At 57.9% G+C, this 14,721-nt stretch overlaps 1 protein-coding gene and 1 non-coding gene across 3 annotated transcripts; one reads left to right on the top strand and one right to left on the bottom strand.

The window, feature by feature from the left end:
• The first annotated feature begins 3,315 nt into the window (after nt 1-3,315).
• Nucleotides 3,316-14,124, top strand: CDSN (corneodesmosin). 2 transcript variants are annotated; one of them, XR_006733218.1, is made up of 3 exons: nt 3,316-3,591; nt 5,150-5,510; nt 12,449-12,519. XR_006733218.1 is itself a non-coding variant. In XM_045541603.1 (2 exons), the coding sequence occupies exons 1-2, from the start codon at nt 10,038-10,040 to the stop codon at nt 13,942-13,944; spliced, it is 1,581 nt and encodes a 526-aa protein (XP_045397559.1). In that variant the 5' UTR covers nt 9,865-10,037; the 3' UTR covers nt 13,945-14,124. The 2 variants fall into 2 exon arrangements, 1 of the variants encoding a protein (XP_045397559.1); XM_045541603.1 differs by lacking the exons at nt 3,316-3,591; nt 5,150-5,510 and adding an exon at nt 9,865-10,122 and having other exon boundaries at nt 12,449-14,124.
• On the bottom strand, nt 8,448-8,585 carry LOC123633613. Its single transcript, XR_006733644.1, has one exon. It is a non-coding gene; the product is annotated as a U4 spliceosomal RNA (small nuclear RNA).
• Nucleotides 14,125-14,721: the final 597 nt, after the last annotated feature.

Here is a 14,721-nt window from a genome sequence, read left to right as displayed (position 1 = left end):
TGCGCATGTTTCTCCTGGGATCCCTGGACCATGTTTGTGCCTCTGTCACTCCCAGTAGCCCCTGCCTCAGGCAGCCGGACCTTTTCCTGGTGCAGAGCTCTAGAATCGCCTGGAAATTTTGTCTCTCTCACATCCTCACAGCCCCCACCCTCTCACTCCCCCACCCCAACCCCAGGCCTTAACCAATGACCACAAATGCGAAGGTATCAATACCCCAGCCCTGTGAGCCCAGGTTGTCCTCCATGAGACTGTGCTGTGTCCGCTCATTTGTTTGGCTCCTTCCAGTCTCCCCCGCAGGCCCCCTGCCCCTCCCCCCGTCCCCCCCCCCCCCCCCGCCCCGTGCCACTTCCCCACTCCCTTTCCACTCCTCTCCACCCTCATCACTTTTAAATAAATCTCTTTTACTTGAATCTTTGTCCCAGTGTCTGCTTCTGGGGAAGACGTGCTGTGGGGGCTGTTGCCAAATGCTCTACAGATTAGGGTCTTGCTTAATTTGCACGATAACCCTATGGTTGTCAGCACGTCGCCTAAACCAGAAACACAGGCCTGGAGAGGTACAGCCGCTAGTGCAAGCTCATACAGGCGACAAATGGCAGAACCGGGATTTGAACTCAGGCCTATGCTATGCCAACAACTCTGATTTTAACCACTGCGTTATCCCATTTCTTTATTCTGTGTAACCCTGACACAGAATACAGTATCTGGGCCTTCATGTACACTTAATACATGTTTTATGAATCGGTGAATTCTTTAATGAATGGCAAATTTGGTCAACAGAGAGCAGATTGAAATGGTTGGAATAAAGGGTTTGTAACCTGGAGAAGACAGACACCGTTGGATGGATGGGGCTTGGGGAAAACTTAGGGGAGGTCCTGCCAGGCGCCCGAGCTCCTATCTGAAACTCTCTTCTCTGTTAGAACTGCGCTGCCATGCGGAGGAAGACACACAGGCCTGGGCGTCCTGTGGCGGGAGGAAGGGAAGGGAGGAAGGTCTGAATCCCTCAAGCCAATGAGATGAGTTAGTTGGGAAAAGAAAGAGAAAGAAAATTCTTAAAGAAGAGAGAAAGTGAGGAAAGGGAACTGAGTACTGGAGCGGCCCAGGTAAGAAGGGAGGGCTCCTCACGGCAGGCTGCCTGCCTTCCATCCAGAGCGCTGTGCTGGTTTCCACGCCCTCCTCTCCTTGTCAGGTCTGAGCCTCCTGAGGACAGGGACTGTGCCTTGTCTGTCTTTGTATCCCATACTCCTCTCCTAGCACCTGGCCCAGGAGGCATTCAATCAAAGAAGTGATCAGCCCCATTTCACAGAGGTAACTCACCAGTCCAAGACACATCACAAGTGCCAAAGTCAGGACTGGACGCAGGGCTGCCTGGCTCCAAATCAGTTCTCCCCAGTCCAACGCAACAGGTGCGTGAGTGGGAGAGAGAAGCGGGAGGCACGAGGTCACTGGAGATTCTAGCACCTACTAATAGGCAGTGGGTATCGGCACCCAGGCCATGTTTATTAGCTGGGGAGGAGACTGAGTGGGCCTGGCTGGTGCAGAGTGGTAGCACAGGGAAACCCCCTGTGCCACTTTTCCATGCAGATCAGACGATGCCCATTCCTCTCTGCCTGCCCCGGCTGACCTCGCCTAGCAGTGAATGTGATGGGAGCACCTGCCCATCTCCCGTCAACACGGAGTCATGGAATTAAATAATAGAATAGGGTAACAGACATACAGAACAATAGCCCAGCACCTTGGGCATGGCAGATAGTTAACAAATGCTTGGCCAATGAAAGGAAAGAACCTAGAACTGGTATCATGGTAAAATCTAATTATAGAAGCTGAGTTACCTTGAGAAACTACCCGGCACAACCCTCAGCCTTTGTGCAGGAATGACGTCTTGGACTAGACAGAAGAGGTAGTTGTCTGTGCTGCTTTGAAGCTCTCCAGGCAGGGAAACTCCAAACCACTCATCTGTTCATCTGTTTGCACATGACCAACACTCACTGAGCACCCGCTGTGTGGGGTGCTGGGTACTGGTGCCAGTCCAGGAAGCAGTTTCAGTCCTCCCTGCCCTGTAGGAGCCCTGCATCTAGGGAGGAAACAAACATATAAATCACGGCAATAACACGTGGTAAAGGTTGAATGAGAGAGGGGCACACCCTGAGGTAGGAGCCCCAGGGGGAAGTCTGAACTCAGCCAATTTCACGTTTCAAATTCATTTGGCCAAAAAAGACTTGCTTTGGTATAAACCTAAGTTCTCTTACTGTACATTTTTCTTCCTCTAATCTTTAATTAAGTGCTCACCAGGTGCCTGGCAGTGATTTAGAAAACTTGTTAAATTAAACCAAATCCACCTCCTAAGTTTTTTTCTCTAATGCCCTCAAAGGCTGTCATCAGTCCCTTCCCCAGACATGCCTTCTCTTTCGCAGCACTCCCAACCCCTGCGATGGGGGCAGGCAGGAGAGCATGGTGAGAGCATCAGACTGTGACCTGGGTTCTTGTCCCTACTTGCCATCTGTCTCTGTGTGACCTTGGGAACTTGGGAAGGGACTTTAGGGGATTTCTTTTCTCTCTCTCTCTTTTTTTTTTTTTTTTTTGAGACAGAGTCTCACTCTGTTGCCCAGGCTAGAGTGAGTGCCGTGGCGTCAGCCTAGCTCACAGCAACCTCAAACTCCTGGGCTCAAGCGATCCTCCTGCCTCAGCCTCCTAAGTAGCTAGGACTACAGGCATGAGCCACCATGCCCAGCTAATTTTTTTCTATATATATTTTTAGCTGTCCAGATCATTTCTTTCTATTTTTAGTAGAGACGGGGTCTCGTTCTTGCTCAGGCTGGTCTCGAACTCCTGACCTCGAGCGATCCCCCCGCCTCGGCCTCCCAGAGTGCTGGGATCACAGGCGTGAGCCACCGCCGGCCCAGGGGATTCCTTTGACAATCTCAGCTCCACGCAATGCCGAGTCCGAGTTCCTGGAGTGTGGGCGTTTCCAGCCCTGCCACCAGAGGGCAGCCTAGAGCGGCCTTTGCTCTTTGCGTGCCCGACATCGTGGCTCCCTAGGGCGACCCCGGGACGGGGAGCCAGGCGCGAGGTGTGGGGAGGCGAGGCAGGCTCCGGAGCCCTCCGGAAAATCCAGGCACGGGCTGCCTGGCCAGCGGTGCGCGCACTCGCTGCTTGTGCATTCTCGGCGGCGGCTTACTGCTGCCTCCCGAGCCCGCGCTCCAGCCCTGCGGTCACGGTCACGGCCCGCCGCGGCCTGCCTGGGGGCGGTGACGGCAGGCGGATGCACAGGCGTATCCATGAGAGGCCGCCGCGTAGCGATAAACGCTAGGAAGCAGCGCGAGGCAGAGGAGGGAAAGAGAGTGACGTCCACGCGAGGAGTCTGAGGAGGAGACGGGCGATAGGAACCGAATGGAATGAGGGAGCGAGCCCGGCCGCGGGGCCACCTGGGGAGAAGAGGCAAAAGCAGCGTGGCACAGTGCGTGCAACACAGAGTCAAGATTCCAGGGTAAATCCCCAATACCGGTAGTGGGCGTCATGCTTAACTCCCTAAACTGGTGTCTGCAACTCCAAAGGACAAATATCCTGTCTCCTAGGCTCACTGAGAGAGTCAAGGTAAGTCCTGCGCGTGCACATGTTTGTTTGCAATAACCTGAATGTTACACGCTGGCAAGGAGTTGGCACCCTTTTCTGGTGGGGCTGGCTAGTCCTGGGGTCCGGGAGAACAGAGCTGGACACGAGATGCTGGCCTCTGCCATAGGACTCTGTGTTTACCGGAAACCTCTGTTGCTGGGTGAGGCATCAGGTGCCAGGGAGACGCTGGGGAATAGGAGAAGCTCCCTGCCCGAGAGGCGCTCTCACCGAGGGGCATTCAGACAGCCCAGAAGACAGGAGAGAAGACAGGCCCGCGCTCAGCCTGTCCCCAGGAGCTCTGGGGCCACGCAAGCCCTCCTACTCCAAGGCTTCCTGGCCTCTCCTAAGAGCACACTCAGACTGCACCCTGGCCCTCTCACCCTCTCGAGGGAGCTGGGTCTCTAATTCTGGGTGACCAATAGCAATAAAAAGCATTAATAGCGCTAGGGGAAAGAATGACTATTTCATAGGTGCACATAATGAGCAGTGAGTGCTGTTTTCCCTGGCACTCGCCCCACAGAACGAGAAGAAAAATATTATTGTGACCCTGAGAGCTAATCACAGCTTCAGTATGCGCCTCCTCACAAGACAAGAGGGCTGGTGGCCAAATCAGATGTTACTTAAACGGAGCGATGGAGGCTTGGGCCCAGGGAGCATGACTGTCCCTCAGCTGACTCGCTGCTGCTTTTGGGAAGGAGGGGTGAAGGGAAAAGAATTGGGGTGCAGATAGCCTGGTGGGCAGAGCCTCCACCTGCCAAATTCTTCCTCTTTCTGGATCCAAGGTCTGAAGATGCACCTGGCTCTGACTCCCATGTGCTGTCTGTGGTGCCCTGGGTCCCATGGAGGGGCCAGCAGGGCTGCCAGGAGGGTTTGGACAGGGCATGGGCAGATGGCAAGTGGAGGCTGACCCAGCCAAGCCCCAGGGGGCCGGTTCTAGAGGAGGGAGTGATGGGTCAGGGAGCAGAGCAGGGAAGAAGGAAGGAAGGGCAGAGATGAGCACAGCCCACACCATGGAATATTCGGGGAAGAGGGGTGGGGTGCAGACTGCTCCTCAGAGCAGGAATTCTCAGCTAGGAGCAACACATTATGCTGCAGTGGCGGCACCTAGCAGAGTCCCCTTGGGGATTTTTCAAGCACCGTCCTACTCTGCCCTCAGCGTCAGATCAGTGCCCGGTCAGGGGTCCCAGCCCTGGAGCTCCACCATGTGGCAGTGGAAGCCTGTTGCTGTGGGCATCCCTCAAATTAAAAAAAAAAAGGAGCTAATCCAGTAGGGAGGAGGGCGGCCAGGGGGATAGTCACCCGTGCGGAATGAGGGCAGGACAGACAGGCCCGCGAGCGGCTGTGTCAGAGCCCAGGGCACGTGTCTCCCCTGCCCCGCCCCTCGCTGTGTCCCCGGACCGTGGGGCTTTGCACATAGCAGGTGCGGTTGGGCGGGCAGAGGGCAGCAGAGAGGAAACCAGAGAGGAGGGAGATGTGTCCCCAGGAAGGTGGAAGGGGGAAGCATGGCCCGACAGTCATTTATTCTTTTATTCCAAAATAGCACCCAAGCTCCGACTAAAGCTAAGTGCCGAAAACGCCACGAACACATTTGCGCTTTGCCCGCTCCACGGATGGGTCCGGGGGAGAAGGTTTCTGCCGCTTCCTGAAGCCGCGGGGTGCTGCAGAGACGACGCTGCGGACTCCATTGGGGAAGATGGCAAAGGAGCCCTTGAGCGCCCCACAGGGGAGACCCCGCAGAGTGAGCAGGGCGCCCCCCAGACGCAGAGACTGAGGCGGCGCCGGCGTTTGGCCGGTCTCCTGGGCGCACCTGGGCTAGAGGGTCCCTCCCCGCAACGACGGGTAGGCGCCGCGCGGTGCGACGCGCCCTCGCCTTCTGTGTCCTTGGTCACCAGAGGAACCAGGTGAAGAGAGTGGGTGACTCAGGGCCGCCCTCCCCACTACAGGAAGAACAACCGGGAGGACATGCCCCGCTGGGGCGGGCGGCATCCGCGCGCGCTCGGGGAGAGGGGCGCTGCTACGGCTGGAGAGAGGAGTCCACTGGGCCTGGGCGTGGTGGAGAAAGAGAGGCGGAGAGGAAAAGGCCTAGGACTGGAGCGCAGCAGGGAGCAACAAACGCGGAGGGGGCCACAGGTCCGGGAGCCCAGAGTGGCTCTGGGGGCCTCTCTCTCCTCTCCCCACCACAAATAAGCTCCTCTTTCAGGCTTTGCCTCCTGTGTTGACCCCGATTCCTTTCTCCCAAGCCTAAACCCCAGGTCTGCCAAGGGTTCCTAAGTGGAGCACCTGTTCCAGGGCTTCTCCTGCCTTGGAGGTCCACGGATGCCATGCAGGGGACAGAAGCTGGTGCGAGGACCTCATTCCTGGCGACTCTCCCACTTAGGGCTTCTTCACTTCTGAGGCTTGGATGGAAGTGGAAACCTTCTCTCTAGGAAGATACAAACACACGAGAACTTTTGCATGCACTCTTCAGGGTTTAAGGAGCGGTGAAGACCCACGACCCACTGCCACCCCTTTATAGCACAGTGTCAGAGGCACAGAGTAATGAGGTCCGTGTGGGCTTGGAAGTCCAACAGGCCTGGGTTTGAGTCTTTTCCAAAACGTTTTTGCTTGTTAGTAGTTGTTTTGGGCAAATAATTTAAACTCAGTTTCTTCATGTGTGAGATAAGGAGAAAAATCACGTAACTCTGTAGGGCTGTTGTGAGAATTAAACAAGACAACACACGTCCAACACACAGGGCACAGTGTCTGGCCTGAGGTAGGCAATCAGTAAATGGCATTCTCTTGCCCCAAGGCTCCTCTTTTCAGCATCTTGCTGTGTTGCCCAGGCTGGTCTCGAAGTCCTGGCTCAAGCAATCCTCTCCTCTCAGTCTCCTGAGTCCCTGGGACTGCAGGTGCTGCACCACCACGCCCGGCTTCAGCCTCCTCTTTGGCCATTCAAAGCCCTTCCGTTCCCTGCGTCCTCTTGTGTCTACTCCATTTCTTATACAATCCAAATTCCGTTAGCCTGGTGTTGTGGCATCTACAGTCTGGTCCCAGCAGCCCGTCCCTTCTCCCACCTACTATTTCCCTGCACGTGTGACCCTCACCAACCCAAGCCATCTGCTCATCCTACCTATACCGGAAGCACCGCCAGGGCCCTGAGTCTCAGTGGCCTGCTTCCGGCTCCTCATTTATTCCTCAAGGCCCAGGGAAGCCGCTCGCCTCGCAGCCAAGCCTGCCCCTTCTCCACGCTAGCCTTCTCTCCGCTGCATGCCTGCTGCGCTGCAGCTCCTTCAGGGCAAGGAACAAGCCGTCTTCCTCCTCGTTGCAATTTCCAAAGCACAGCACAGGGCCATGCCGGGGAGCCGGTGCCTGGCACAGAAAAGACAGCAGCACCGGCTTGCCGGAGGGGACAGAGACCTGCCTTCTTCATAGCACAAGGCAGGCGTCCCCATCTCTTGCCTACGGAAGGCACATGTTTCAAGCTTGCTTTTCTCTGGTGGGGAGTGGGGAGCGGTGGATCCGTGTCCCCGCATTCTCCCCAGTCTGTCCATGGGGCCGGGCACCTGCTGGCAGGGTCGGGGCAGACTGTCGCTGTGGAATGCAGCAGACCCGCCTGCACTCCTGTGGACGTCACCAAACTGGCAGCTTCACAGAAGGTGGGCACTCAGCCCGTGTCCCTCCCTTCCCTCCTTTGCCCCGTCAGCTTCGGGCTTCCCTGCCTGCACAGAGAGAAAGGTCGACGGTGAGCACCAGAGCAAACCACAGCGGAGCAGACAGGTTTTCAGTGAGAAACTGGCAGCGCGACTGGAGCTCAGAGGGCCCAGATGTGTGCAGGGCAGTTGAGGAAGCGGGAGGCCCAGGGTGGCGGGATGACAGGGACAGGGGTGGACATCGGGGGCAGGAGAGAGCAGCGGGAGGAGGAGTGTGGCCACACGGCCAGCCCGCGTGGGTGGCCGGAGACCTGGCAGAGGCCGGGAGAGACTGCGCCTCCTCCAGCGCTGCTGTCCTGGCCAAACGCTGACGGCAGCCGGCAGGAATGTGAGAAAGAAAACAAGACAAACTTTGCCACCTCTGGCTGATCCGAGGAAGCTTGTGTTGGAAAAGAGTAAGCCACATGCCCTGCTGCTCCCCGGCCTTCTCCCACCCACGTTCCTGTCCACAGGCTCGGCAGGCCTCCCTGCTGCCTGCTGAGCCCCTCACTGCCCCAGCCTCCTCCCTGCAGGGAGCCGGGCCTGAGGGCCTAGGAGGGCGCTTGGGAGGGACGCATGTTCAGAAGGTCAGCGTCACTTTAAATGGCATCCCCGTGTCACCTTTGTGGCAGGAGAGGAGCAGAGGAGACTCTTCAGGGGTGGGCAGGGGGCTGGGCTAGGGGACTGCAGCCCTTGTCCCATTTAATCTTTCTGATAATTTCCTGTTTGAGCCTCACACAACCTTGCAAGGCAGGACTATTTAAAATATTCCCATTTGCTGCCCAGCACCGGTGGCTCACACCTGTCATCCTAGCACCCTGGGAGGCCACGGCGGGAGGATCGCTTGAGCCCAGGAGTTCGAGGTTACTGTAGCTACGATGACACCATGGCACTCTAGCCTGGCTGACAGTGAGACCCTATCTCTGAAGAATAAATGAATTAATTAAATAAAATATTCCCATTTTAGAGTTGAAGAAATTGAAGTTCAGAAAGGTTTGGTGAGTTGCCCAGAGCCAGGGGTCAATGGGACTTGAACCCATCCCTTCTTCATTCTGAAGCTGCTGTTTTTTGTTTTGTTGCTTGTTTTCCCCCAAACATCAGCCCTCTTCAGGGGACGCTGTCCCATCACCTCCTCTCTCCGTGACTCCCACAGCCCCTCTTCCTTCACTCTGTCCACAGAGACTGTCAAAAATTGCCAGTGCCCACCGTACTGCAAGGCGTCATGCGGGGCTTTGGGAAGTTTTCAGTTAGCAATAGTCGTGCCTCGGACGAACCTCGCTGGCTACCACGCTGCCACTGCGCAAAGCTCCCGGTCCCCTTTCAGTGCCGCCAGCAAGCCAAGGGCTAGACTAGACGGCAGCCGCTGGCTGCTTGTGGCCGTCCACATTGAAATTAGGTGAAATTCAAAATCCGATTCTTCGGTGGGTTCTGCTAGCCCCATGTGGCAGTGTCTGCCTTATCAGACAGGGACACTTCTGTCCTGGTGCTGGGCTGGAGTTACAGGAGGCTCAGGAGGTAGAGAGTGGGAGAGACCAGCCCAAGGGCTCCAGGGACAGAGCTGCCTTTGTGAGCAGGCAGGAACTTCTAGAAGCCAAGAGTTTGGGTAAGGGCAGCAGGGGCTCCCCCAGGCGTGCTGTCTGACTGGGCCTGGGGGAGGAGGGAGGGCAGGTCGAGGGATCCCTGCCCCTCCCTCCGATACTGATACTCTTGGCAATACTAATGAGCAGTTAATGGGCTGAGGTGGGGCCGAGCCAAAGCCGAGGGAGGGAAGCACCCTCTTAGCAGACCAGGGCTGCCTCCAGGCCTGCCTTGCATCTTGGGGCCCGAGCCTGCCTGGCCCTCCTCTTCTGCCCAGCACGAGCTGGCTGCTGCTTCCTGCTCACTCACCCAGCCCGGGGCCACCACCTCCCCAATTAGCCTCATTAGCCTCTTGCTCACCCTCTGAGGTCTGGGTCAGGGGCTGAGAGTGGCCTGTGGGTAACCGGGGCCCAGCTATGCCAGGGGTCCCTAGCCCAGCCTGAGGCCCAGGCTGGGCCCTGGCTCCCAGCACCCCCACGCTGTCCCGGGTGCTCCCAGGAGGGAGGCTCGGGGAGTTGGTTCTGGGAAGCAGACGCCGGGTTTCTGAGAGGGAAAGGTTCACCCTTGATAGAACGCACGCTAGGCGTGTGGCCAGCCTGGTACTTGGGCAGTGGCAGCAGGGGAGACTGGGGCGGGGGGCGTGGGCAGATCTCACACCTGAAGGAGGAAAGTGGAGGTAGAGTGATGGGGTCCCGAGGGCTGGAGCAGATGGGGGTTGGGGGCTTGGATGGGAGCCCCAGTCATGGGGTGTAGGGCGGGAGCAGGCCCCCAAGTGCCGAAGGGAGAGCTGAAGTGGAGGTGGGGTGGGAGTCACAGGCCAGCCGGGGGAGGCAGGAGCGTGAGGGGAGCCAGAGTGGCCGCCTCGGAGTGGGCGGCCGTGGGGCAGAGCACCTGGTTCCAGGTGAGGCAATGAGGAGCCAGGGCAGGCCAGTCAGGTGGCAGGATCGCAGGACCTGTGGCCATGGGCACCCCACGCTGCAGCCACTGCCACTGCTGAGTAGGCAGATGCTCCGGGCTGATTACTGAGCTCCTCCCGGCCACGCCAACTTCCCCCGGGGCACCCACCCCCTCCGCCCCTCCTCCCCTCCCTACCGTGACTCCTGCCCAGGGAATGTCCAGCCCTGGCATAAAGGCCCTGGCCGGCCACGAGCTGCTGTCAGTCCGAAGGCCGCTCAGTCCAAGATGGGCTCCTCTTGGGCACCCCAGACGGGGCGTGTGGGCGGGCGCAGGGTGATGGCACTGCTGCTGGCCGGTCTCCTCCTGCCAGGTAGGGGCTGGGGGCCCTGGGAGTGGCGGGGGGGGGGGCAGGGGGGGGCGGAGGGAGAGTCCAGGAGAGGACCCAGCAAGCTTGAAGGGCAGGGGCTCTGGAAGCTGGTGTTTGAGTCAGGGGGCTGCTCCTCACTGCCTTGTCACCTCAGGCAAGTCACTTAAACCTTCTAAGCCTCAGTTTCGGAAACTTTAAAATGGGTTAATTATAACACCTACCTCTAGTCTCTCTGTGTATCTCAAATTAAACCATGTATGTGACAGGTGCTTTGGAAATTCTAGAGGGCTCTATAAATGGTGGTGGTGGTTGGTATTATTACGGGAATGCTAGAAGATGAAGATTGGGCATTTAACAGTAATAATAATTGCTACCATTTTTAGAGCCCCTTTATGCACCAGACACTTTTGATCAAACATTAGCACTTTTCATCATTATAAGAATCGTAGGAGAGACCCGGAGCAGTGGCTCATGCCTGTAATCCCAGCACTCTGGGAGGCCAAGGCGGGTGGATCCTTTGAGCTCAGGAGTTTGAGATCAGCCTGAGCAAGAGCGAGACCCCGTCTCTACTAAAAATAGAAAGAAATTAGCTGGACAACTAAAAATACATAGAAAAAATTAGCTGGGCTTGGTGGTACATGCCTGTAGTCCCAGCTACTCGGGAGGCTGAGGCAGGAGGATTGCTTGAGCCCAGGAGTTTGAGGTTGCTGTGAGCTAGGCTGACGCTACAGCACTCTAGCCAGGGCAACAGAGCGAGACTGTCTCAAAAAAAAAAAAAAGAATTTTAGGAGAGATTTGTTATCCCCACTCACGAATGAGGACAGAGTCTTGGAGAGGCTGGGAAACTAACTGGCTCCAGACTGCACATTAGGAAGCAGTGCAGCCAGGACTGAAGCCGCGGGCTGGGTGACTCCTGGCCCTGTGCTGTTGACCACCAGGCATTTACAGCTCTTGAGGAATTCCTGCGACCTTCCCCTGGACTGGCGGGTGGGTGGCGTCTGGGGGAACAGAGAGGGGGAGAGGGGCGAAGGGGTGGGGGGCACAGCTGGGGTTTGGCATGGAGAAGCACACAGAGAATTGCTTTTTGAGGAGAGGGCGGGGACATTCTAGATTATGGAGATCTGGTTGTTGGTGAAGGATTCAAGGATGAGTGGCTATAATAAACCATAATCTCCAACGCTTTGTGTTTTTTAAAGCATCTTCCATGTAGATGATCTCACTTAGTCTTCATAGTGGCACTGTGAGAAGGCAGAGCAGATTCCAGTTCTTTGAATGTATGCACTAAAGCTCAGAGAGGTTTAGTGACTTGCTAGTATGTGCATGTGGCTCCGTCCACGCCACTTGGGACCTGGAGGCTTTGGGGTGGGCAGAAGGAACTCAGGTGAGAGAGTTGCGGAGGAAGGATGGGGTGACTGGGCCTGGGGGTTGGGAGCAAAGGGTGGGTGAGGAAAGTGGTGGTCCCACATCCTCCAGGGGAGCAAAGGCAGCGGAAGTCAGATGCCGGCCTGGGTGGGGCGGCCGCACGAGCACGCTGGCTGGGCGGGGGGAGATGGAAGCTGATACTGGTCAGGAGCCTCAGAGGCTCGTGGGGTTTCATCCTGGTGCCCTGGGCTGGGCCAGCGAGAGCAGGTGGCTCAGGGTGCGGTGTCCTGTCACACCGGTACTGGCAGGTTCTGAAGCAACAGGCGGTGGCCCCACATCCTGGGCCACCCAGCTTTACTGCCATGGCCGGCGCTGAGGCGGGAAGCAGAGTTTCCGTCCTTTGCCCAAGCCTGGACTCTCACGAGGGGGCTGGTGACGGGTCTTAGGCCTCGAGTGCCCTTCCCTGCTTCAGCCCCACTGCCACGGTGTCTCTCTCCCCAGAGTCTCTTTCTACATTTCTCCTTCCCTCTCGTCCCTCCACTGTTTTGCCTTGTGTCTTCTCCTTCCCTTTGGCCCTACGGTCTGGCCTGGGATTACTCCCCTCAGGATTTATGCCCCCCACTTCTCAGAGCCTCAGTTTCCCCACTCTGTCTCTTTATGGTCCTTTCCTTGGGACCTATTCGTTCCTGCCGCTTCTCCCTCTCTCTTGTCTTCAGCGCACCCCTTCGAGGCCTCCCACTTCGGAGTCTCATTTTCCATTTTTCTGGTAGGTGTGTGCCTCCCCACAATGAAACTGCCCTCATCCTGCCATCTCCGTATCCTTTAGCGACAACAGCGAGTTCTCCCTCCTTTCTCCACTGGAACTCTCCCTGGGCTCCTCCTGGGAGAACTCAGAGTGGCGGATGACTGAGATGGGCTGGCGGGGGGAGAAGCCTGTTGCCCTTGCTAACCACCGCTTTCCCCCCAGGGAGCTTGGCTAAGAGTGTCGCGACCTTCTCAGATCCCTGTAAGGATCCCACGCGGATCACCTCCCTTAACCACCCCTGCCCCGCTGGGAAGGGCGGCTCCAGCGGCTTCAGCAGCTACAGCGGCTCCATTTCCAGTTCCAGTATCTCCAGCGGTGGCTCCAGTGGTGGCTCCAGCAGTGGCCCTAGTGGTTCTGGCACCTCCAGTGGTGGCTCCAGTGGATCCAGTGTCGCCCAGGGTGGTTCTTCAGGATCTTCATTATTTAAGCCAGGAACAGGATATTCCCAGAGCAGCTATTCCTCCAGCTCCGGCTCCAGTCTACATGGCGCATCTGGCTCCTCGCAGTCGGGAGGCAGCAGCTCTCAGTCGGAACTCATCAACTACCAACCAGGGCATGGCTCTGCTCTACCGACCAACGCTGATTCTTCCCCCGCGGGAAGCCCTTCCCAGTCTAGAGAAAGCTCTTCCATTTCCCAGAGCTCCGGCGCATTCAGCGGCAGCGGCCTGAGCGTCAGCTCCAACCTGCGTCCCTGCAGCTCCGACGTCCCCGACTCCCCCTGCAGCGGAGGGCCCGTCGTCTCGCACTCTGGCTCCTACATCTCCAGCTCCCACTCAGTGTCAGGGGGCCAGCGGCCTGTGGTGGTGGTGGTGGAGCAGCACGGCTCTGGTGGCCCCGGAGCGGTTCAGGGTGCCCCCTGCAGCAGTGGTGGCCTTCCAGGCAAGCCCTGCCCCCCCATCACCTCTGTAGACAAATCCTACGGTGGCTATGAGGTGGTGGGTGGCTCCTCTGACAGTTATCTGGTGCCAGGCATGACCTACAGTAAGGGCAAAATCTACCCTGTGGGCTACTTCACCAAAGAGAACTCTGTCAAAGGCTCCCCCGGTGTCCCCTCCTTTGCAGCTGGGCCCCCCATCTCCGAAGGCAAATACTTCTCCAGCAACCCCATCATCCCCAGCCATAGCTCTCCCGGTTCCGGCGTCCAGGCGTCGGGAGCTTCCTCTGCCATTGTGTTCCAGCCAGTGGGCACTGGCGGGGTCCGGCTCTGTGGCGTCGGCTCCACGGGCTCCAAGGGGCCCTGCTCCCCCTCCGGCTCTGGAGTCCGCATCACTTCCAGCATCTCCAGCAGCTCCGGCTCTTCCTCCCACCCATGTGGCGGTGCTTCCCAGGGGCCCTGCTCGCCCCCAGGCCCCGGCTCCTTCAGCAGCAGCTCCAGTTCCCAGTCAGGTGGCAAAATCGTCCTTCAGCCCTGTGGCAGCACGTCCAGCTCCTCTGGCCACCCTTGCCTTTCTGTCTCCTCCTCGACGCTGAGTGGGGGTCCTGATGGCTCTCCCCAGCCTGACCCCTCCGCTGGTGCCAAGCCCTGTGGCTCCAGCAGCTCTGGAAGGATCCCCTGCCGCTCCATCCGGGATGTCCTGGCCCAAGTGAAGCCCCTGGGGCCCCAGCTAGCGGACCCTGAAGCTTTCCTACCCCAGGGAGAGGTGCTGGGCAGTCCCTAGTCAGGTTTTGCGTACGTGCCTGGGCGGGCAACACGCGTACACGTCCCGTCTCCCATCCCCAGGGCCCAGACACAAGGGTAGCTCAGTTGCCCTCCTCCCTCCCAAGACACCTGCTCTACTTCCTCCATCCCCTCTGTTGCCCGGGTGAGTTACCCCTTCCTCTTCCCTTTGCCAAATAAAGCAAACCATTATCTGAAAACAGTGGCCACTTTTCACCAACCTTTCTTTGCCATCTGGTCAACCAACCCTATATGCCACCGGGCTCTCACTCCCGATTCCACCTCCACCCTCCATTGCAGACTCACCACGCCCCCTCGCCCCCACAGATCACTGTTTCCAGACACCCCTCGCCTCTCAGGGCCTCCGTCTCAGCCCCATTCCTGCCGCTGCTTCTCCCCAAGCTCAGGTGCTTCCCTGGGTGAGGGAGACAGGGCAGCCTGCCGTCTGTGGGTGCTGCACAGCCGGCTCAATAAACCGCATGGACCACGTGCAGACCTTTTGCCTTCTTGGAGTCCTGCATCTCCTCTTAGAGCCTGGTGGTGTCCCTCCTGTGCCTCTGGAGGTCCCCGTGTCCCTCATTTGCATTCATGTCTTGGCCTGTACTTCTCTTACAGCTTACCTTACAGCTCCTCCCACAAGGGAGGAAACAGTAAATATTTGTTGAACGGAAAGCAGATGTCCCCAGTCCTCCTCCAGCTCCAGGTCCTGCCCTCCCCTCCTACGGAGCCCTCCCTGTTTCCTCCCTGCCCGCCCAAACTCCTCTCCCATCAGTGTGCC

This window comes from Lemur catta, chromosome 2 (assembly GCF_020740605.2).
Source record: "Lemur catta isolate mLemCat1 chromosome 2, mLemCat1.pri, whole genome shotgun sequence".
In the NCBI taxonomy this organism is placed as follows: Eukaryota; Metazoa; Chordata; class Mammalia; order Primates; family Lemuridae; genus Lemur; species Lemur catta.
The sequence above is the reverse complement of the archived record's forward strand: the minus strand, read 5'-3'. Positions and strand labels throughout refer to the sequence as shown.